Here is a 25,238-nt window from a genome sequence, read left to right as displayed (position 1 = left end):
TCTAATGTTTGATGCGGACAGAGGGGCATTTTTTTTTATTTTTTATTTTAAAACAAAAAGGTAATTTGGTACATACAAATTTCACACTTTGTGAGTTTATGGGGCTAAATTCAAAACATGTGTTAATTCATGGGCTTAAATATATTTATCTTTTTTAAATATTATTAAAGAATAATATAATACTATTTTATGCAAACATTTGATCTTTATAAATACTGAGACAAAAATAAAAGATATATAACCCAGTTTATGTATTCATAAATAAAATTTAATATTTTTTGATAAATTTCAGGAAAAATTTGAGATAATGGGTAGAGATCAAATAATTAAAATTGGCTCAAAACACAGTATAAAATTGATCTTTTAATGTGAAATTTCAAGGGATCAGAGTGTTGAGGAAATAGTCCTACATTGCCTGTGGACAAGACCTTGTGTATGTTTATAAGGAATAGGCAACCCTCTCTTATTGAACCGGTTTTATGAGATGGGCTAGGCTTAAGAATTTCTTCATAGTATCAGAACCTACCACAGGACAAATGAGGCCCACGCTACTTACCTCGTGACAATGACCAAGAAAAATACCGGCCTGCACATGAGGAAAGGTGTTGAGAAATAGTCCTATATTGCCTATGGATAAGACCTTTGGCATGTTTATAAGGAATGAGCAACCATCTCTTATTGAACCGATTTTATGAGATAAATTAGACCTACAAATTTTTTCACAGAGGAGACCCTCCGTCTTTGGGATTGGATAATTGATTGATTATTTTCTCGAGCCTGGTCATAAGATTTGCCATATCAACTCACTCCTTTGGTGAATCTGTGTTATCCATCCAGGGCTAAATTCAATATAAAAGATGTTCAATCGTCCTTCTTTGCGGTAAATTGGTGTCCACAACTTTAAACGGTGTGGATTAGTAATGATGAAGATATTCCACAGCAATCAATTGAGAATTTGGTGTGAGAATCCGACCACTTTTTCGAACTCCTGTTAAGCACCGAACAGAGTGACTTGGACAAGATTGTCATGACATGTGGAAATAGGCATGATGGAGATATTCAAATGAAATGTTTAAAGTACATGTGGAAAATTGTTGTGAGACTATCAGAATACTAGCACATTTTTCAACTTCCAAGTTTCTAATTGGCATTTTCTCTTGTCTGAGTTGTCTCTAAGCCTACTCTTCTCGAAGGTGTTTTTCTAATTATTGGGTAAGCTTCAAAACTTCCACATCTTATCAAATAATGGCGGATAGAATGTCTCATCAAAGATGCATTTAGTCCGCTTAACAGTCTTTCTAGTTGGGAAGCATCTAAAGTTGGAAGAAAAACCAATTGAAGGGCTCACCTGGCAGCCAAGTGGGCTGGCTGCATCTCATAGCATTTTTGCTTATACCCCTTTTTCTTCCTTTTTGTACTATTTGTAAAAGTCTTGTTTGTAGTTCCCCCCCCCCCCCCCCCCCAATTCTTCCTTTTCCCTGTCTTAAAAAAAAAAAAAAAAAAAAACAGCAACAACGCAACATGTCTTAAACTTGGAAGTGGAACTATGAAACGGTGAAAACAGGGGAGCAGATGCAAAATAAAGACATGTTGTCCAACCTAGTATTCCTTCTGCTTCTGCCAATTAGCTTAGTAGCCTCAGAAAATACCAGCTTCACTTACCTCGGGTTTCAATCGGCAAATCTAAGCCTAGACGGCATAGCCGGTATCACTTCAACTGGCCTTTTGAAGCTCACTAATGGCACCAAACAGCAAAAGGGTCATGCTTTCTACCCGAATCCAATAACCTTCAAGAACTCGTCCAATGGCACCGCTTCCTCCTTCTCTACCACCTTTGTATTTGCTATCATTTCTGAATATCCCACTTTTAGCAGTCATGGGTTTGCTTTCGTGATTGCTCCCACAAGAGGGCTCCCAGGAGCTCTGCAAGCCCAGTACCTTGGCCTTTTCAATAATAGCAACGATGGTAATTCCACCAATCATGTTGTCGCCATAGAGCTCGATACCATCCTGAACAGCGAGTTTGGTGACATCAATGATAACCATGTTGGGATTGATATAAATAGCTTGACGTCCGAGAAATCTGCTGCCGCAGGATATTATGATGATAACAATGGTGCGTTTAGGAATCTGACTCTTATCAGTGGCCGCCAAATGCAAGTGTGGGTGGAATATGACGGTGTCGAGAAGAAAATTGAGGTCACTTTGGCTCCAATTAATGTCAGAAAACCCAAGACTCCGCTCTTGTCTTTGTCCTCTGATCTTTCACCGGTCATTGAAGACAACATGTATGTTGGCTTCTCGTCCTCAACTGCGTCAATTCTAACAGCCCATTATGTTTTGGGTTGGAGCTTTAAGGTGAACGGCCAGGCTCCAGAACTTGATGTCTCTCAACTTCCCAAGCTGCCTCGGATTGGAGGTAAACCCAGATCTAAATTTTTGACAATTGGGTTGCCTTGGATTATTGTTAGTTTAGCCTCGGTAGCAATTTCAGCTGTAGTTTATGCCATAAGAAGGAAGGAGAAGTTTGCAGAATTGCTAGAAGACTGGGAGATTCAATATGGGCCTCACCGATTCAAATACAAAGATCTTTATATTGCCACAAAAGGATTTAGGGACAAAGAGCTGTTGGGTGCCGGTGGATTTGGTAGGGTGTATAGAGGTATACTGCCTACCTCAAAAATTGAGATTGCAGTGAAGAGGGTCTCCCATGAATCAAGGCAGGGAATGAAACAATTTGTTGCAGAAATTGTAAGCATTGGTCGGCTTCGTCACAGGAATTTGGTACCACTCTTGGGGTATTGCCGGCGAAAGGGAGAGCTGCTTTTGGTGTATGACTACATGCCCAACGGTAGTCTAGACAAGTATCTCTTCGACCAACCAAAGGTTACCCTGAGCTGGAGCCAGAGATTTCAAGTAATCATAGGTGTGGCGTCGGGGCTGTTTTATTTGCACGAAGAATGGGAGCAGATTGTTATTCACAGAGATATCAAGGCTAGTAATGTCTTGCTAGATGGTGAATTGAATGCCAGATTAGGAGACTTCGGTCTTGCAAGATTATATGATCATGGAACTGATCCTCAAACAACCCATGTGGTTGGAACTCTTGGGTATCTTGCGCCGGAGCATAGTCGAAGCGGCAAGGCCACGCCAAGCACCGATGTGTTCGCTTTTGGGGCATTTTTGCTTGAGGTTGCTTGTGGAAGGAGACCAATAGAGCCACGGGAAGAAGCAGATGATGTTCTTTTGCTTGATTGGGTGTTTTCTCATTGGAACCGAGGCGAAATTCTTGAGGCAAGAGATGTAAATTTAGGTGCAGATTATGTAGCAGAGGAAGTAGAGCTGGTTTTGAAACTTGGGTTGCTCTGCTCTCATTCAGAGCCGGCAGCTAGGCCAAGCATGCGCCAAGTAATGCAGTTCTTGGAGGGTGATTTTCCTCTCCCAGATTTATCATCGCTTGGCCTTTGTGCTAGCGGCTTAACATTTGCGCATAATAGGGAAGGTGGTTTCAGTGATTTTGCCATGTCCTATCCGTCTTCAGGGGATAGGTTTACACAGTCTTCTTTTGCCGCAGAGTCGCTTCTCTCAGGAGGTCGCTGATTCTAAAAGCTTTTGTTTGAGTCTGTTAGTAGTGAGTGAACCTTTTAGTAATGATCTTTTAAATGATTTCTGTGAAGTAGTAGATAATTTTTATTGATGTGTAAACATCGACAAGATGAACTCTCTGTGTCGATTGGGTCTTCTGTTGTCAAAAATTGAGATTGCAGTGTAGAGGGTCTCCCATGACTTTGCATGTTCCAAAATAATTCGTCAGTGTTTTGGGAAAAAAAAAAGAGTATATATTCATGTCCTGGGATGGAGATTAGAGTTTTAGACACATACCAGCTAGAACCCGCGCAATGCCCGAAATTATTCATTATAATTTAATTTTAAAACTTAAAACGTATCTTCATTGTATTGTTTATTATAAGTCAAAAAAGTAGTGTAAAAAAATCTATCATGCATATTTCAATAATAAAAAAAAAGATACTAAAAGTTATATAACAGTATATTACTGAACATAGTGACACAATTACACATAAGATTGCATGAATATATAAATTACATAAAAATATACTATCATAAGAACCATATATAATTTTAGTTTAATCCATATAAATTAAAACCTTCCCATATGTGTAATTTAAAATGAAAAGAAAGTATACAAAAAAAAGAAAACAGTAAGAAGAAAACCTGAAATGAGTTAAAACATAAAACCCTTAATTAATTTTAATTTAAGCACATTAAAAAATACATAGTAAATCACAAAAAAAAAAAAAAAAACACATAAAACTTTGACATCAATTAAAACGTAAGACCCTTAAAACATAAGACCCATAAAACATATTAAAATATTTATTTCCATATGAGTAATTTTATATCTTTTAATTGTCTCACAATATTGATATATAAAGAGAGAAAATTTAGAAACCTTTTGTTTTCTTCATTAAAATAATTAAATGCATTATAAATACAACTCCTAGGCTTTAAATGCCCAAAATTTGTTCATTCTTTAAAACGCCACGTGTCGCAATTCTAGGTACTCTCTAAAAACTAAAACATGAGTTTAGAACACGTGTCGTAATTCTAAGCACTACCTACGTCAAAACTCGGCTTTTATATATATATATATATATATATATATATATATATATATGATAATTAAGGGAGAGGCTTACATGCGGTAGACAAAACTACTGCATATCTGCGGTAGTTTTGCTCTACCGCTGGGATTTATCTTTTAAGGTTCAAAAAAAAAAAAAAAAAAAACACCGTCAACTCCCGTTAATTCCATTTTTTTTTTTCTACCCAAACCACAAGCCGCCTTCTCTCTTTTCTCACCATACCCAAAACCGACACCCACGAGAGTCGAGAGTCATGGATTCTCTCCTGCAAGCCTTTCAACATCAACCTTTGCACATGGTGGCCTTCTTCATCATCCCCTTCCTGTTCCTATTGGGCATAGTTTTTCGTATTCACCGGAGGTTGCCTTATCCTCCAGGGCCCAGAGGGTTACCGACGAGTGCGAGGCCGCAGTTATCTTCTGCACTGGTTGAAATCTGGAGGTGGTTGTAAGTTGGATGATGTAAGAAGAAAGGGGTGAATGAAGATGAAAGTCAAAATCTATTTTCCAGTAAAATTGCTTTGAACTTTTTTGCCTCATTCCCATTCTTCCACCGTCTCATTCCCCTTCTTCTTCTTTGTGCAAAAAATCCCTTTCAAATCTTGGTTTAATTTTTTTGTTTTGCTTGTGGCTTTGGAGATGTTGTGGGTGATCTGCAGTGGAGGGTTTTAATCCAGTAGATGTCATGATTTTCGGATTCAACTCTTCTAGAATGAGCTTGTGAGGCTTTGTTGCAGAAGAGAATTGGGGTTTCTACTCCCCCGTGGAAGAAAACTTGCATTGTAAATGATGTTTCATCCTCAAAGAGCTTCAAAACACTCTCATAGTCTTCTTACTGGAGATAAACTTCAGAAGAATGCTGTAGAGGATAAACAGTGCAATATTTAATTTTGGGTATGGTGAGAAAAGAGAGAAGAGGTTTGGGTAGAAAAAAACAAAAGAAATTGACGGGAGTTAAACGTGAGATTTGACGGTGTTTTTTCTTTTTACTTACGTTATTAGAAAAGAAATCTCAGCGGTAGACCAAACTACCGCATATCTGCGGTAGTTTGGTCTACCGCATGTAAACCTCTCCCGATAATTAAATATATTACAAATAAAACTCATACGTTTTAATATAAAATTTACAAAAGAGAAATAATCAATTTGAATAAAAATAATATATAAATTTGAAAAAAATATAAGGGACACAAACGAAAACAGAAAGTAAGAGAAGATTAAAAGAAAAATGGAGAGAGAAAGAGAAAATTTGAGAACCTTTTGTTTTCTTCATTAAGACAATTAAATATATTACAAATAAAATTCTTACGTTTTAATTGTCTCACAATATTGATATATAAAGAGAGAGAATTTCGGAACCTTTTGTTTTCTTCATTAAAATAATTAAATGCATTACAAATAAAACTCCTTAGTTTTAAATGTTCAAAACTTGTTAATTCTTTAAAACGCCACATGTTGCAATTCTATGTACTCTCTAAAACATGAGTTCAGAACACATATCGTAATTTTAAGAATTCTCTACATCAAAACTATGCTTTTATATATCAATTAAAGAGATATAAATTGTTACTCTCTACGTCTATGTCAATCCCGATCCAACTTTTTCACCAAATTCTCCTCCTTGAGAATAACTATTTCCCTAATTCTAAGAGGTGATTGTGTTAGAAAATATAGTTTTTTAAATTAGAAATAGTTTTTTTTTAGAAAGAAATTTTTTTTCACTTTTAGACTTTTATAGAAATATTATATAAGTCTAAAAATCCATCTTCCTTCCGTATTTATCCCCCAATTGCCACCCAAACCATGTGAAGAAATAAATACACGTCACTTTAATTTACTGGCAAGGAGAGACAACCAACTACACCGACAAATTAAGTTGGTCAGCAGTCACCACCAATATTCATTACAAAAATAAATGAAAAGCTGTCAAATGGTCCTCTCTAACACCAATTGTCCTTCACTGCCAACCCCATTAAATTTTATCTCAATAATATCTATTTATCTGCTAATTAATTGGTCACCTCTTCATTTTAAGAAACTCATTTTTATGCAAGCCCGACAAGAATAGCAGCAAGAAATAGGAGCAACAGGCCAGGATCTCTCCTTTTTTATATGACATAAACAAAAGGGGTGTTTTTCTTTATGTTTACATGCATCTCAGACACTTGTTGCATCCAATTTTATCTACCGACAACTATGAAACCTTAATTGGTTTGAAATATGTTGTCCTTAATTCAGATGGTTAAACAAAGTTAATCACGCCATCAATCTACGGCTCTAACATGGAGGGTATTTTGACTATCATCAATAAGCTTCAGGATCTATCTATGAATCCTTGTTTAGTTCGAGGGAATTCACAAAATTCAACTACCTCAAACTAAGTGAAATATATATATTGCTGCTAGTAACGGAACGTGGAAATTTAGAATTTATTGTTTAAATTATTTTGAGATTGAGAATTAAATTTACAATCAACTTGTCTTGAGAGGGTTTCAATCGAGTTTAATTTGTTTTTTGTTTTTTTTTGTTTTTTTGGTTAACTTTATATCCTTTTCTTTTTTATTGGGTGTTTAGACTAGTAATTGTAATTGTCAAACTGGTTGTAAACTATTTATTACGCGGGTGGATCAAAAACCTATAGACATAGGGCTCGATTGCATTACCTCTGCTCGACGTATATTACAAATAAAACCCCTACGTTTTAATATAAAATTTACAAAGGAGAAATAATCAATTTGAATAAAAATAATATTTAAATTTGAAAAAAATATAAGGGACACAAATGAAAACAGAAAGTAAGAGAAGATAAAAAGAAAAATAGAGAAAGAAAGAGAAAATTTGGGAACCTTTTGTTTTTTTTTTCATTAAGACAATTAAATATATTACAAATAAAATTCCTACGTTTTAATTGTCTCACAATATTAATATATAAAGAGAGAGAATTCCAGAACCTTTTGTTTTCTTCATAAAATAATTAAATGCATTACAAATAAAATCCCTATGTTTAAAATGCCCAAAACTTGTTTATTCTTTAAAACACCACGTGTCGCAATTTTAGGCATTCTCTAAAACATGGGTTTAGGACACGTATCGTAATTCTACGCACTCTCTACGTCAAAATTCGGCTTTTATATATATATATATATACCCACAAAGTGCCAAAACAATGTCAAGGAGCCCACTGCAGAAAATAAAGGCGGGGGAATAAAGGCGGGGGAAGAAAAGCGGCAAGGAAGGGAAAGAGAAGAGGCACTAGGGCTAGGGCATCAGGTGACTGAGGAGGACAAGGGGAGAAGGGAGGCAGCCAAACGGCCAACCCTCCTCTCCTGTGTGGCTGAAGGGTTTCGCTTTTCTCTTTGACAACTAGAGAGAAAAGAGCTACCATTTTTTGCTCCTTAAAATCATTCTTTTTTACTAGAATGTAAATTATAGAGTAATATATATATATATATAGCCGCCATAAGGTCACAACTATTAGGAGTTCAATTGGGAGAGGGAATTTTTTTTTTGGGGGCGGGGGATTTGACTCCATTTCGACCCCTTACTTATGCCCATGACAACGACCACCCCTTGTATGGGGAGGGTGGAGGTTGCCACCCCTTTGTCGACCGACCTTTCATCAAAGAAGGGTCGCCCTCTACACCTCCTCACAAATAAGGATGAAAAGGCGAGCAGTTAGGAAAATTAGTTAATTGCCTATGTGATTAAGGTTAGTGGTTTAAGTTTTGAAAAAATCACTTACTGTTAACTGCTAATTGTCTATATATATATATATATATGGAACGATATTATTTTGGTTTGTGTTTTACAAAGAAAACTGGCTTTAAAATACAAACGAGAAGGCAATGCGGTGGCTTCCAGTGATTTCCACAGCGGTGTTCAACATAAGAGGTGGGTGTAAGTAGATTTGATGTTTTCTAAAGTGGAAGAGCAACCATGCCTATTTTGTTGATGACAATCGATAGATTGGTTGATCCGGTATTTTTATTTCTATTGTATTTAGTTTTTTTTTTTTTTTTAATTGTCAAATTTTTATTTGAGGCCGTAAAATAAGGGGTTTTCTTTTTCTTTTTCTTTTTTTTTTTTCGAAAATAAGGTTTTTTATTTGGGCTCTCATAATATAATACTATTTTAAGCAGTATTAAGGAAATTAACTTTAATATTTTTTATTAAAAATTTAGGGAAAATTTGAGATAAACCCTTAAATCAACACACAAAAATAAATAATACCTCAATTTTTTTTTTCTACAAGTTTTAATTGCATAAGTCGTGCGCAAATTTGAAATCGATCTTTCTATTACTTTTTCGGCCAGTTTTAAAACGTTCGTTAGTGCCGCGTCAACATTTTTACTACTTCACATTAACAATTTTGTTAAGAAATAAAATTTTGTAAAATAAATAAAATGGAAAATAACCGACCATTGGCGATCCATATTGGGGTTGCAAGCAGTGGGGCTTTTTCTTTTTTCTTTAATTTTAATATTTTCATTTTTAATAAAATTATTTTTTAAAAAAAAAAAGAAAAAAGAGGCATGTTTCACTTAAAAGGCTTAAAAACGACTAAAAACGTGTTTTAGTCAAGATGAAGATATTCCACTGCAATCAATTGTGAAGTCCGAACTTCCATGGACATGAGGAAAATTTGGCGTTGAGAATGCGACCACTTTTCCAAACTCCCATTAAGCACCGAATAGAGACTTGGACAAGACTATAATGAAGTCTTTATCTGGCTTTGGCACATTCGGAAATTTCTTGTGAGCCCATTAATGCTACTTTAGCGCGCACCAAGGGTCAACAAATTCGAACATTTTCGTTTTATATTCAACTTAAAATCCAAAGAAGGTCATGGCAAAGGGGCCAGGTGCTCTTTTCAAATTACACATTGGTCATGTCCATTTGACAAATACAAATGGTCTGGGTCTGCTTAGAAAAATGGGAACTGGATCTGTGCCTTCTAGAATGGCGGCTGATGGTGTCGCTGCTACTTCAAATCAACTTCCGTCATTCCATTACGACAATGGAGCATATCACTTAGGGTGTGTTAGCCAATGGCCCTGGAATGGATCGAATGATACTGTTTCAGGGCCTTCCTCAATCCAAAAAAAAAAAACCTTTCAACTCAAAATTAATTTAAATATCTCTATTTTTTATACCACATTAATCATTTTTATTATTATTATTTAAATAAAAAAATTATTAAAAAATAATTTTTTTACATTTTTTTATATAAAATATATTTTTTCACTTTTTCCCACAAAACATTTTCACTAAAACCAATCAAACACTTATTCTTACAAAAAAAGCTATAGTACCGGCCCTAAAACAATATCGTTCCAGGGCCATTGGCAAACAAGGCCTTATAATCCTAATAGTATTCAAGACTAAGGCTAGATGCCATAGCAGCTTTTCCCACCCTTATTTTTCTTCGTTTTTGGAAAATTTGTTAAATTCTTGTTTGTAAGCTTAATTTCCCCCTCCTTTTCCTTGTCTTAATCACCACCCCAAAAAAAAAAAAAACAACAACAACACTACATGTCTTAAACTTGTAGGTGGAACTATGAAAACCGTGAAAGGAGGAGACCAGATGCAAACTAAAGGCATGTTGTCCAAGCTAGTATTCCTTCTGACTCTCCTAATCAGCTTAGTAGCCTCCGAAGATACCAACTTCACCTACCTCGGGTTTCAATCGGCAAATCTAAGCCTTGACGGCATAGCCGAGATCACTTCTACTGGCCTTTTGAAGCTCACTAATGAAACCAAACAGCAAAAGGGTCTTGCTTTCTTCCCCAATCCAATAACTTTCAAGAACTCGTCGAATGGCCCCGTTTCCTCCTTCTCCACGACCTTTGTATTTGCTATCTTTCCTGAATATCCCACTTTGAGCGGTCATGGAATTGCTTTCGTGATGGCTCCCACAAGAGGGCTCCCAGGAGCTCTGCCAAGCCAGTGGTTTGGCCTATTCAATCGTAGCAACAATGGTAATGCCACCAATCATGTTGTCGCCATAGAGCTCGATACCCTCCGGAACAGCGAGTTTGGTGACATCAATGATAACCATGTTGGAATTGATATTAATGGGTTGAAGTCCGAGAAATCAATTGCCGCAGGATATTATGCTGATAACAACGGTGGGTTTACGAACCTGACTCTTATCAGCGGCCGCCAAATGCAAGTTTGGGTGGAATATGACGGTGTCGAGAAGAAAATCGAGGTCACTTTGGCTCCAATTAATGTCGGGAAACCCAAAACTCCGCTCTTGTCTTTGTCCTATGATATTTCACCCGTCATTGAAGACAACATGTATGTTGGCTTCGCGTCCTCAACTGGCTCAATTCTAACAACCCATTATGTTTTGGGTTGGAGCTTTAAGGTGAACGGCCTGGCTCCAGAGCTTGTTCTCTCTCAACTTCCCAAGCTGCCTCGTATAGGAGGTAAACCCAAATCTAAATTTTTAACAATTGGGTTGCCTGTGATTATTGTTAGTGTAGTCTCGGTAGCAATTTCAGCTTTAGTTTATGTCATAAGAAGGAAGAGGAAGTTTGAAGAATTGCTAGAAGACTGGGAGCTTCAATATGGGCCTCACAGATTCAAATACAAAGATCTTTATATTGCCACAAAAGGATTTAGAGAGAAAGAGCTGTTGGGCACTGGTGGATTTGGTAGGGTGTATAGAGGTATACTACCTACCTCAAAAATTGAGATTGCAGTGAAGAAGGTCTCCCATGAATCAAGGCAGGGAATGAAACAATTTGTTGCAGAAATTGTAAGCATTGGTCGGCTTCGTCACAGGAATTTAGTTCCACTCTTGGGGTATTGCCGGCGCAAAGGAGAGCTGTTTTTGGTGTATGATTACATGCCTAACCGCAGCCTAGACAAGTACCTCTTCGACCAACCTAAGGTTACCCTGAGCTGGAGCCAAAGATTTCGAGTAATCAAAGGTGTGGCATCGGGGCTGTTTTATCTACACGAAGAATGGGAGCAAGTTGTTATTCATAGAGATGTAAAGGCTAGTAATGTCTTGCTAGATGGTGAATTGAATGCCAAATTAGGAGACTTCGGTCTTGCAAGATTATATGACCGTGGAACTGCTCCTCAAACTACCCATATGGTTGGAACTCTTGGGTATCTTGCGCCGGAGCATAGTCGAAGTGGCAAGGCCACGCCAGGCACCGATGTGTTTGCTTTCGGGGCATTTTTGCTTGAAGTTGCTTGTGGAAGGAGACCAATAGAGCCTAGGGGAGCAACAGATGATGTCCTTTTGCTTGATTGGGTGTTTTCTCATTGGAACCGAGGCGAAATTCTTGAGGCAAGAGATGTGAGTTTGGGTGCAGATTATGTAGCGGAGGAAGTAGAACTGGTTTTGAAACTTGGGTTGCTCTGCTCTCATTCAGAGCCTGCGGCTAGGCCAAGTATGCGCCAAGTTGTGAAGTTCTTGGAGGGTGATTTCCCTCTTCCAGAGCTATCATCGCTTGGCCTTTGTGCTAGGGGCCTAACATTTGCGCATAATAAGGGAGGTAGTTTCAGTGATTTTGCCATGTCTTATCCGTCTTCAAGGGACAGGTTCTCGCAGTCATCTTTTGCTGCAGAGTCGCTTCTTTCTGGAGGTCGCTGATTCTAAAATCTTTTGTTTGAGTTTGTTAGTAGTGTGTGAGCTTTTGAGTAATGATCTTTGATAGGATTTCAGATTTGCAGTAAAGTAGTAGATAGTTTGTTTTATGGCACTGCAGTATGAAAAATGCTTACATTTGTTGATGTGCAAACAAGAACAAGATGAGCTCTCTCGCTCAATGGGGCCTTCTGAGATCATATATTTTGCAACTTTTCATGCTCCACAATAATTGAGCAGTGTTTTGGACTTATATCGGATGCCATTGTTAAGTAATAATTTTTTTTTTTTTTCCATAACATGGAAATTCTACACTTTCATGTCGTGGGGTGGAGATTAGAGATTAGATTTATAGTATGAGAGTACTCGGCATGAACTGAAAAAGAGAAAATTAAAGCAAAAATCTTCAAGAGTCTAGTGAAAAAAAAAAAAAAAACAAAGAAAAAAAAAGAAGGAAGATTTGTCAGTTTTGCTTAGCACATTTCCACTTAGGCTTCGTTTACTTCGACGTAAAATGGTTTTCAGAAAATAATTTCCGTATTTTACGGTCTTTACTTTGACGTAAAATAGTGGCCAATAAAAAGTATTTTTCCTTTGACCAAAAATTCTTCTTTAATTTTCGGAAAATGGTTTACGGTTTTTAAAATTGTAAACCATTTTTCGACTGTGAGCATCTCATTCTTAAATTGATGGACCTTGCCAAGACCCGCCGAGACTTGACCAAGACTCGCCCAGGACCCCTTCAGGACCACGCCAGGACCTACTCGGGACCTGACTGGACTTGAATGGGACCCGCTCGGACCTATTCGAGACCTGATTGGGACTCGCCCGGGACTTGACCGAGACCTGCCCGGGACTTGACTAGGACTTGCTCGGGACTTGACTAGGACCTGCGCGGGACCCGCTCAGGACTTGACTAGAACTCGCCTGTGACTTGCCCGAGACCCGTTTGGGACTTGACCAGGATCTGCCTGGGACTTAACCGGGACTTGCCTGGGACTTCGTTGGGACCTGCCCGGGACCTCGCTAGGACTTGATTGGGATCCACCCAAGACCTAATCGGGACCTGCCTAGGACTTGATCGGGATCCGACTGGGACCCTGCCGGGACTTGCCTAGGATCCGCCTAGGACTCTGCGCGGGACCTGCTTGGTACTTGACCGGGACCCTCTCAGGACTCGACCGGGACTCGACCAGGACCTGACCGGGACTTGTCCGGGTCCCGCTCGGGACCCGACCAGGACTTGACTGGGACCCGTCCGGGACTTGACCGGGACCCGCCCGGGACTTGACTGGACCTGCCCTGGACTTGACCGAGACTTGATCGAGACCTAACCAGGACCTGCCCAAGACCCGCCTAGGACTTGACCAGACCTGTCTGGGACTTGCCTGGTCGGGTCCCGGTCAAGTCCCGTCTGGGTCTTGGGCGGGTCCCGGTCAAGTCCTGTCTGGGTCCCGGTCAAGTCTCGGGCGAGTCCCGGTCAAGTCCCGGTGGGGTCTTGGGTGGGTCCCAGCGGAGTCCCGGGCAAGTTCAGACGAGGTCCAGGACAAGTCCTAGTCAAGTGCCGGCGGGGTCCCGAGCATGTCCCTCTGGGGTCCCGAACAAGTCCCGTGTAGGTCCCTGTGGGGACCTTATTGGAAAAAAAATATATATAAAAATTATTTTCCGTGTGCGCGGAAAACGCCGTAAAGGGAAAATGGCTTACCAGAAAATATTTTCCGATGGAAACCATTTTACGTCGAAGTAAACGGTTAATTTGATGCAGATGGGATGGTGATACTCGTCCTTGGAAGTGCGATCGAGCGCCAGCGTGCCTGCGATCGAGCGCACGCGAGAACATTATGTTATTTTTCCATGTTTTAATTTATTTAAACTGACTTTATGTTGTTATTTTATTAAATTTAGGATTTTGAGAGTCTCTATTTCGTTATTTTATTAGGTTTAGGGTTTTGAGGGTATATATGTCATATTTTATCATATTTTCTAAGAAGGGCTTGGCTTGGAAGAAGAAAATGAATTTTTGGGCTATAAATATATGCTTATAGCCTCTAGAGAAAGACACTTGTTGATTATTTTTCTTTAAACTTTAGAAAGTATCTATTGTTTTTAAAATAATTCTTAAATCATTGATAGACTCAAGATCTAGAATTACATATTTGATGCTTTATTGTTATTCTTCGCTGCAGTCCACTAAGTCGTGCTGCATCAGTTGGTATCAAAGCTCAGTTACTTTCCATGAATGGGGAGGAGTGACTGTTGTGCAGACATGAACGAGGTGCACATGCGCACGGAGACAGAACGTATGTAGCAACCGACAATTTACTTGCGGCACATGTGTGGTGGGCCGAACGGTTGTCATCGCCAACCAAGACCGCGATTGGTGGAGGCGGAAGGCAAATTTATCGTTGAACATTGGCAACACACGGAAGATCGATTCAGGGTTATCAGGGATCAAACTGAAGACCTTACTACCCAATTATCCAACTTGTGTGGTCAACATGGGAATGGATCTAGAAACTCGTTTGCGAAGCACTGAACACAGGGACGTCGGCACCTTGCGCAAGTTCATGCCAATCGGTAGGTGAGTATATTCGAACTCAATATTCCGGAATTCGACAGGGATCTAGGACCCAATAAATTTCTGGTTTGGGTGTTCGCTGTTGAAGAGGTTTTTGAATTCAATGGGGTGCCCGATGAACAACGAGTCCCTTTGGTGGTACACACATTCCGGGGAAGAGTTGGTGCGTGGTGGCAACAATTAAAGAAAACTAGGATGTTGCAAGAAAAATTGAAGATCAATAGTTAGGATAAACTATTAAAATATATGGGAGTCACTTTCTTGTCCCATAGTTATACCATGAGCCAGAAGTCACAAAATTGGAGACAAATGTCTATAGCTGTGACAAAGAAAATAGAAAATTCCTACAAAAAAAAGGTATTTAGGGAAACATGGAGTGAGGCGAAGAGTCCACGACTTGCCAATTGGACCCCTAATTGCCAACCATAAATCCATAAACTGAATCCATATTCTGTGGAGGAGGAAAAAGAATCTGTGGATGGAGAGTTTCAGAAATCCGAATTCATTGATGACGAGTTCCGATATGAAGATGTTGAAGATCCTTCGCAAGGTTTCGTGGCTTGGGATTCCCCACCAACCTATGATGAGGAGCCCGAAGAAGATGATTCATAGGAAGAGGAAAAAACCCCGGAGGAGCACGAAGAAGATGAGTTTTATCCCATGTTTGACGGTCTCTACCCTGAAGAAGATGACCAATTGGACGGGGAAGAATACTAAGAAGATGGATTTCTTTCCATGTTTGCTGGCCTCTACCCCGAAGATGATCAATTGGAAGAGGAAGAGCCCACGGATGACATCGCCGATTATGAAGAGGGTGGAGAAGACCTTTCAGGTGAAATGCCTAATTTTAATGGTGAAGAGGTTGATTATGTTGATTTCCTTAGTGTTGAAGATATTTTGAATTCTCCTAACGAAGATTATGGTGAGTTTTATGCGGATGAGGAAAATTATATGTTCACAAGGGAGACAATGGTTGACCCATTCTTGGGTATTTTCATGACACGTGAAAGGGAGAAGCAATGAGAGAAGAACAACAAATCTGAAGTATTGCCAAGTAGTGTGTGGGGCTTTCATGTCAACCATCAAGGTATTTCGATGATGAGAAACGTCACGCTTATTTTGGGGTGTAGCCTTGTCTTGATCTTGAGGAACGGGGAGTGGAATGAGTTGACTGGGCATCCGAATGACAGTGGAAAGAACCGGCTGAATTCGATGATGAATTCTCTCCAACCAAGGGAGAATGATGCAGATGGGATGGCGATACTCGTCCCTGGAAGTGCAATCGAGCACCAACGTGCCTGTGATCGAGCGCATGCGGGAACATTATGTTATTTTTTCGCGTTTTAATTAGTTTAAACCGACTTTATGTTGTTATTGTATTAAAGTTAGGGTTTTGAGAGTATTTATTTCATTATTTTATTAGGTTTAAGGTTTTGGGGGTATTTATGTTATATTTTATTAGGTTTTGGGTTTTGGGGATATTTATATCATATTTTATTAGGTTTTGGGTTTTGGGCTATAAATATATGCTTATAGCTTCCAGAGAAAGACAATTGTTGATTATTATTGATTTTGATTAATGAGAATATTTAGAGTTGAATCATTCATCTTTTCCTTTAAACTTTAGAGAGTATTTATTGTTTTTAGAAAAATTCTTAGATCATTAATAAACTCAAGATCTAGAATTACATATTTGCTGCTTTATTGTGGGGCGGAGATTAGAGATTAGATTTATATTATGAAAGTACTCGGCACGAACTGAAAAAGAGAAAATTAAAGCAAAAATCTTAAAAGTCTGGTGAAAAAAAAAAAGAGAAAAAAAAAAGAAAAAAAAGAAAAAAGAAAAGAAAGAAAGATCTGTCACTTTTGCTTAGCACATTTCCACTTAATTCCATAACATTTCGCATTGAAACAGAGTCATTTTATTTTTCAGGACCAAAAAGTAAAATAAGAAATCATACTTTAAGTCATAATCGTAAATATTAAGCTTGTCGCTCTAATAAAATAATGTCACAAATACAATAAGTAATCTCTTCTAGCCAAACTTTATCCATACTTGTTTACCTACTACTTTGAATAACTCGTGTATTGCAGAATTTGCTTATCGTTTATAGCATGGCAAATCTGCCAACGTTGCTTTGTATTTCAAGACCCATTAAGTAGACTTCACGACATTCACTATTTGAACAGTATCACCTTCCAACATGATTCTCTGAATTTTAATATCAGGAATATGAAGAATGATATTTAATAACAAATTTTTGGAAGAAGCAAAAATTTTGGATGCACCAATATGAACGGTTTGCAAACCTATACCATTTCCCACTTAAATCTAACCAGTGCCAGTGTAAAGATTCCCAGTTGAGTTGAGGGATGAAGATGTATTCAAGAAAGTATGGAAAGCCTGCATATTCTGTTGCTAAATGCTAATCACCTTGGATTGGGTTTAGGTGACGGTCCAGATTTAATTCCACTATGTTTTTTTTTAATGAAAAAACTTGAAATTAAATCTGATCCATTAAAAAAGTTACAACATATTTTGTAACACTCGAGTCCTATATTGAAAAGAGATGAGTAACCCACATAAAGTGGGTAATTTATAAAAAGATAGTCGTGAGTGTTAAATCTTACCTTGCCTAATTACTAAGTAAAACTGAGTTTTATAATGAATTTTAGAAAAACTCTAAATTGACTAGTTCTTTTGAGATGATGCGCAGATATGACTAACTCTTTTTCATTGGTTGTTACATATTTTTTGACAATACCTAAGCTAAATCCAGTCATCTTCAAATCAAATGCATGATCAAAACAATGGTAGCATTTGAGTTGGGGTGTCCTAGTTTGGTGCAGACTTGGTAGGCAGGCCTAGAAAAATTAAGAGGCCCACGGCTGTGCCCCTGCCCCTTCGACAGACTGAAGAATTAGAGTTGGGTCAGGATCCACCATTCAGCCCAAAAGAATAATCAAATTGTTTAGAAGCAGTGCTGCGTTCCCATTGCTACTCGAGAAATTTTAGGTTTACAAATAAATTTTACAAAATAAAATTATTACATAATTAGAAATAAAATAAATTCAACCATATTATACCACCTCATGTAATTCTTTTTTATATAAAATTTAGTTGGAAGCCTAACATTTTTCTTGTTACTTTACTTTTCTAAACGATTTTGATGACTATAAAAGAAAATCCAATGGGTTGAAGTGGAGAGGGTAATGTCTACCACCACGGGGACAGGCATGCGCATTCGACAAATTCAAATTCAAAATGGTCTGCATAGAAAAAGGGGCTCCGGATCTGAGCCTGTTACAGTGACTAGACGCAAAGGATGTTCTTCAAGAATAGCGGCTGATCGTGTGGCTGCTACTTCAAATCAGCCTCCAACATTGAACGACCATATGGAGGAACATATTATACCTACCACCTTAGTATTTAATTATTAGATTCTGCCCCCAAAAAAAAAAAAAAAGTGAAAGAAAATGAGAGATCCCATAGAAAATCGTGATATTTGGTAGTTTGCGGCGGCTAAAAATCGTTTTCTCGGCAAATTGGGCGAAACTTCGTGGGTGAAACATGCATCCTGCTCTGAGTGCTCTCTATTGTAATAATGATGTAGATTTTTTTTTTTTTTTAACCAAAAAAAAAAAAAAAAAAAAAAAGAAGCAAATAAGGATAGGGTATACATGCATGGAATCAAAAAACCAAGAAAAGTTTGACTTTCCAATAATAAACTCAAAACAGTAATACAATGCATAAAATACAAACAAATAGAAAATGAGTCAAAAAAATGTCCTGATCCTATGGATCTTGGTCAACAGACCAAGAAAATGCACCATCAAAGTAGTGTTTGAAGCAAGTCAAAGAGCTCACAAACTTCGAAACAATAACAACCACCGAAAGGAGGCTGTTGAAGGAAAGACACTAAATTTCCATCTAGATCCGTTGCAAGAGAGTAACAACTTCCGATTAATGAAACAATATTCACAAAAAGATCAAACTTAAGTAGCCATGAGAGATTAAAACCCACAAAAGAACAATAGAATATAACAAAGTATAAACATAAATACAAGACATAAAACAAAGCAAAATACAAGAAAGTAAGCCAAAAACCCTCAACATCAGCAACAGAGGAGTAAGATTCTTGGCCGGTGTGTGTAAGCGTGTAATAATGATGTAAATTAGATAGCCAATAATTTTACTCACTCGATCTTTTCTTTGGTTAAAACGACTTATGAAGCAAAAATTGGAGTAGTAGCTTTATAATTGTATGTATAAAATAATATCAAGTTACAACTACCAAGTTGTTCTTAACATAAAGCTTACAATTGTTTTATGGATTGAAGTATTTAACAAAAAAAAAAAAAAAAAAAAAGTTGGGCGGCTTACAAATTGTACTTTTCTGATGTGTCACTTATATTTTTATGGTGCTTTTGAAAATTGTACAAATAGTTGATTTTTTATAGCAATAGATCAAAGATGGCATCAAATAACATATAGGTGGTGTTTGGTAAATGGGTTGGCCTAGACACTATAATTGATGTAAATTAATGTGAAAAAAATAAAAATATTTAGTATAAAAAAAATGAAAAAGGTGGTTTGAAAAAATGAAAATTTTTTATTTTGTAATGATTTTTTTATTTAAATAATAATAAAAAGTGAATGATTTGATATAAAAAATTAAAAAATTAAAATATTTTAATGTTAATTTTTTAAAAAAATAATAATGAATAGTGTCCGGCCAACTCCAACTTTTTTACCAAAGAAGGCTAACTAAGCCCCACGTCTTAAACTTGAAAGTAGAACTATGAAACCGTGAAAAGAGGAAGCGGAGAAAAGTATAGGCATGTTGTCCAGGCTAGTATTGCTTCTGTCTCTCCTAATCAGCTTCGTATCCTCCCCCAAGATACCAGCTTCACCTTTGTCGGGTTTAAGTCGGCAAATATAAGCCTAGACGGCATAGCAGAAATCACTTCCACTGGCCTTTAGAAGCTCACTAATAATACAAACTTTGCAAAGGGTCATGCTTTCTACCCGAATCCAATAAGCTTCAGGAACTCGTCGAATGGCGCCGTTTCCTCCTTCTCTACGACTTTCGTCTTCGCTATCGTTTCTGAAGATCCCGCTTTGAGCGGTGTTGGGCTTGCTTTCCTGATTGCTCCAACAAGAGGACTCCCGGCGGGTATTTTATCCCAGTTCCTTGGCCTTTTCAATACTACCAGCTTTGGTAATCCCAAGAATCAACTCGTTGCCGTAGAGCTCGATACAGCCAAGAACCCAGAAATTGACGACATCAATGATAACCATGTTGGGATTGATATAAATGGCTTGACGTCCGAGAAATCTGCAGGAGTAGGATTTTATGCTGATCATGACAAGGGTGGGTTTAGGACCCTGAGCCTTATAAGTGGGCAGCAAATGCAAGTTTGGGTGGAATACGATGGTGTCGAGAAGCAAATCAATGTTACTTTAGCTCCACTTGATGTCGGTAAACCCAAAATTCCGCTATTGTCTTTGTCCTGCGATCTTTCACCTATCATTGGCAACATGTATGTTGGCTTCTCGTCCGCAACTGGACAGCTCCTAGCGAACCATTATGCTCTGGCTTGGAGCTTTAAGATGAATGGCCAGGCTCCAGAACTTCTTCTCTCTCAAGTTCAGCTGCCTCCGATATTAGTCGGTATAGAGAGATCTAAATTTTTGACAATTGCGTTGCCTGTGATTATTGTTAGTTTAGCGTCGGTAGCAATTTCAGGTGTAATTGATGTCATAAGAAGGAAGAGGAAGTTCGAAGAATTGCTGGAAGACTGGGAGCTTGACTATGGGCCTCAGAGATTCAAATACAAAGATCTTTTTGTTGCCACAAAAGGATTTAGAGAGAAAGAGCTATTGGGCAAAGGTGAATTTGGTAAGGTCTATAGAGGTGTACTACCTACCTCCAAAATTGAGATTGCGGTGAAGAGGATCTCCCATGAATCAAGGCAGGGAATGAAAGAATTTGTTGCAGAAATTGCCAGCATGGGTCGGCTCCGCCACAGAAATTTAGTACCACTCTTGGGGTATTGCAGGCGAAAAGAAAGAGCTGCTGTTGGTGTATGACTTCATGCCTAGTGGAAGCCTAGACAAGTACCTTTTTTACCAACCTACGGTTACATTGAATTGGATCCAGAGATTTCGAGTAATAAAAGGTGTGGCCTCGGGGCTATTATATCTACACGAAGAATGGGAGCAAGTTGTTGTTCACAGAGATGTCAAGGCTAGTAATGTCTTGCTAGATGGTGAATAGAATGCTAGATTAGGAGACTTCGGTCTTGCAAGATTTTATGACCGTGGAACTGACCCTCATGGTTGGAACCATTGGGTATATTGCGCCGGAGCTTACTCGAAGCGGCAAGGCCACAACAATCACCGATGTGTTTGCCTTCGGGGCTTTTTTGCTTGAGGTTGCTTGTGGAAGAAGACCAATAGAGCCACGGTGGCGAACAGTGGATGTCATTTTGGTTGATTGGGTATTTTCTCAATGGAACCTAGGCGAAATTATTGAGGCAAGGGATCCAAATTTGGGTTCAGATTATGTAGCAGAGGAAGTAGAGTTGGTATTGAAACTTGGGTTGCTGTGCTCTAGTTTAGAGCCTACAGCTAGGCCAAGCATGCGCCAAGTTGTGCAGTTCTTGGAGGGGGATGTTCCTCTTCCAGAGTTACCGTCGGTTGGTCTTTATGCCAGCGGCTTAACGTTTGCCATGTCTTATCCGGCGGCTCCTATGGACAAGGTGTTCACGCCTTTGTCTTTCGTTGCAGATTCGCTTCTCTCGGGGGGGTCATTGATTCTTAAAGTTTTTGTTACCCATTGTAAGTTTGTTTGTGACCATTTGAGCGTGATTTCTTCGAATGATCAACTGCAATTTATTTCTTTAAGGCTGTGCAGCATATGCATGAACATGGGCCTCTCTGATCATATATTTTGCAACTTTGCATGCTCTAATATCCGTCGAAATAGATGTATTGGGAGGATAATAATTCATTAGTGTTAAGAGTATATTTGATATTATTCTAAGGTTATTATGTTTCCTTATATATTTTAGGTTTAGTTTAGGGTTTCTTGCTTATCACTCATAGCCTCTCTATATATAGAGGTCACTGTAATCATATTACTTACACAATCATAATAGAAGAGATGTAGTCTTATATGCTTCCGCTCTCTCTCTCTTTCTTCCGCTTCTAATATATTATCCAATATATTTAACATGGTATCAAAGCTACTTAACATAGTATCAGAGCCACCTTTTGTGGCCTCCAAATAAACGTTTTTGACGTTTTCCGGCGCTTCCTCCGACGACCTCCCAACTCCGGTCGTCTACGCCCCGTCATGCGGTTTTCCACTCAAAATATCTTTCACTCCTTCGGATCTACATATCTGTGGAAGATTTGCTGACATCAGTCCTCCGAGCTCCTCCACGCTCCTCTGGCAGTTTTTGCCCAAGCCAATCTCACCGCCACTGTGACTCTTTTTGGCCAAATAACCACCAAAAGTGGTGTCTTGGCCCCAGATCGGTAGAATTGTGCAATTTCATATCATTCCACCATTGCACGCGACTCCAAGCGTCGCCAGAAGAAACTGCCGCCGCTACCACGCGCCGAAGCTACACACTCCACTCTAGACGATAGATCAGACACCTCCAAGTTTATATCCGAAGAGATCTCAGCCATCCAAGCCTCCACGCGCACTCACGTGCCCCCCGAGGGCTTTGTTTGTTTGTCACGTGCCTCCCATGCTATCCACGCGCGTGGAGAACACTCCACGCATTGGCATGCGCCTCCAACGCGCCTACACGCGCCGATAATTTTCCCGCGCTTATGATACACGTGCCTCACGCGTTCCAAAACCCTAATTAGGGTTTGGCGCATGTGATGCATGCGCCTCACGTGGCCGCCAGCACTAGCGCGTGGACCACACGCGCCAGCGCTTTTCCTCTCTACAACCTGGTCCAATATTGGTTCCTAAACCAGGTCATCGGGTCAAGCTCTCCAAACTGGTCCAAATTTGTCAACCTGATTCATCGGGTTAGATCCGATTCATATAATTTTTGGCTCAACCATTTTAATGGTCCTTGAGTTTTGGCCATCTTTGGCCCATTTAACCAACCCAATTGATTTAATTTCTTCAAGGCCTCAAGCCCAATTTCTTCAAGGCTTCAGCCCAACCAGCAGCCACCCTCAGCCACCAGTTGCCGCTGTTGACTGCCTTCGGCTGCCCAACTCCAGCGACCACAAAAAAAAAAATTCCTTTATATTTCCAACATCAATTTTATAGATTGAGTTTGAGGGGAGATGTTAAGAGTATATTTGATATTATTCTATGGTTATTATGTTTCATTATATATTCTAAGTTTAATATAGGATTTCTAGCTTATCACTCCCGGCCTCTCTATATATAGAGGTCACTGTAATCATATTACTTGCACAATTATAACAGAAGAGATGTAGTTCTATATGCTTCCGCTCTCTCTCTTTTTCTTCCGCTTCTAATATATTATCTAATATATTTAACATGGTATTAAAGCTACTACTTAACAATTAGCATTTTAGGTTCATATTGGAAGCCATTTTTAAGGAATGGATTTCAGCCCTTGAAAAAAAAAAAATTATATATTCATGTCCTGGTATGGAGATTAGACTTTTAGATACGTATTATACAGCATGAACCGAAAAGGGTATAAGGTAATCAACAATAGATGTTTATAAAATGTTTCTCACACTTTGTGTTGAGATTTCAGCTTGTATTTATAATCTCTCATATACAGTAGACTACAATGATAAATACAAAAGTCAAAATAGCTTTCCTAAACTCGTACAAACACATATTTGTACACATATAGAGAAAGATTAAATATATAAGTCAATCCCCTTTACTAAAACTTATGATTCCGCCCCTGGTCATTTTTATTCTTTACTAAAAATCATGGTTCCGCTCTGGTCTATTTTATTTTTTATTTTTTTTTGGCTAAAGAGGAATATTGGCAATTTTTTGTTAGTTTTGAAGTGAAATTTTTTTAATTAAAAATTCGACGACAACATTATTAATTAGGTAATAATTTGAAGAAAAATGCTATCTTTTCTATCGTTATAGAAGATTCCTAAAATTATTTTGAGAGCTATTGCTATTCGGTCGTGGCAGAAAACATGGGTTTTCTGCCCACCAATCACCGCATGACACATCAGCCATTCAAGAAAAATGCAAAAACTTAAGATGAGATCAAAACACCAAAACAAAATGAGGGCAGCCACGAGGATCAGGACCACCATCCGATATGAGGCGGCAGGCGCGGCCACCCCCAGGCCACGGGGTGGCCGTGCCATGGGTGGCCCGCGTGGGCTGGTGGAGAAGATCCCGACATTGGTGTAGAAAACCCACAAGGCCACAAGACCAAGAAACCCCCCTTGGCGTCCAAGAGAGGGAGAGAGATACTCGAAGAGAGACTAAGATCATTGTAGATCTGATCCCACCGCAACCACCGGAATCCTGCCGCCCATGTCGGTATCTCTAAGCATCACTAGTCAAAGCAACCGGAGAGAGACAGAGAGAGGGCAATAGATACCCGCCCGCCGCCGCCCAAGCTGAACCTCCCCAAGCCACGGGTTGGCCACGCGGGCCACCCCAGGCCACGGGGTGGCTCGCCGGCCACCCCCAGCGACGCCCTTCTTGGCCTTGTGTGGGTTTTTTCTCCCTCTCTCTCCGTCTCTTTCTCTTCTCGATAGGTCTGAGCGGTGATGGTCAGGACTGTGTGGCGGCGGCGCAATTTGAGATGGGTAGCACCGGTGGGACTAGGCGGCAGCAGGCGGTGATGGTCGTGAAGAGTGCTGTGCGTCTGAGGTGTAGAGGGGATGAAGAAATAATCTGGTGTTTTTGTTTTGCCACAACCGAACTGAAGTTATTCTCAATTATTTTATCTCTGCATATAGATACAGTCCATGCGCGTCATGACAACTTTCGGCATACATGAGCTGTACGCCTTTTTCTGGTTCACCTCTTCAAGAATCCTCTTCAGCTTGAATAGAACTGTGAGTTGCTTGAGATTGGCTTAACACCTATCGCTATGCTTCAGTTTTATTTGTCATTTGTCGATTAGAAACTGAAATACTTTTTAAATATTAGATTTTTAAATTTTTAATTTTTTTTTTTTAATTTTTTTATATTTATGATGAAATACCTTTTTGCCCTATGTAGTTTAACAATTTTATTTTTTAACCTTCAGAGTTTTTTTTTTTATCACACGAAGTACATCGAATATACATAAAAATAGAGATAGATACCTCCATCTAAATTTCGTTCAAAATTTGATAGAAAGTTACATCAGCACCTTTAAAAAATTGGCATGTCTTCATATACTTAATTAAA

At 38.8% G+C, this 25,238-nt stretch overlaps 2 protein-coding genes and 1 pseudogene across 2 annotated transcripts; all 3 read left to right on the top strand.

The window, feature by feature from the left end:
- The first annotated feature begins 1,569 nt into the window (after nucleotides 1-1,569).
- Nucleotides 1,570-3,760, top strand: LOC132191969 (L-type lectin-domain containing receptor kinase IV.1-like). The gene has a single exon (XM_059607126.1). The coding sequence runs from the start codon at nucleotides 1,573-1,575 to the stop codon at nucleotides 3,598-3,600; it is 2,028 nt and encodes a 675-aa protein (XP_059463109.1). The 5' UTR covers nucleotides 1,570-1,572; the 3' UTR covers nucleotides 3,601-3,760.
- A 6,494-nt stretch (nucleotides 3,761-10,254) lies between these two features.
- Nucleotides 10,255-12,510, top strand: LOC132192254 (L-type lectin-domain containing receptor kinase IV.1-like). Its single transcript, XM_059607529.1, has one exon. The coding sequence runs from the start codon at nucleotides 10,263-10,265 to the stop codon at nucleotides 12,273-12,275; it is 2,013 nt and encodes a 670-aa protein (XP_059463512.1). The 5' UTR covers nucleotides 10,255-10,262; the 3' UTR covers nucleotides 12,276-12,510.
- A 7,172-nt stretch (nucleotides 12,511-19,682) lies between these two features.
- On the top strand, nucleotides 19,683-24,925 carry LOC132162435 (L-type lectin-domain containing receptor kinase IV.2-like; annotated as a pseudogene).
- Nucleotides 24,926-25,238: the final 313 nt, after the last annotated feature.

Source organism: Corylus avellana, chromosome ca9 (genome assembly GCF_901000735.1).
Source record: "Corylus avellana chromosome ca9, CavTom2PMs-1.0".
Classification (NCBI taxonomy): domain Eukaryota; kingdom Viridiplantae; phylum Streptophyta; class Magnoliopsida; order Fagales; family Betulaceae; genus Corylus; species Corylus avellana.
This window is presented reverse-complemented; position numbering and strand designations above follow the sequence as displayed.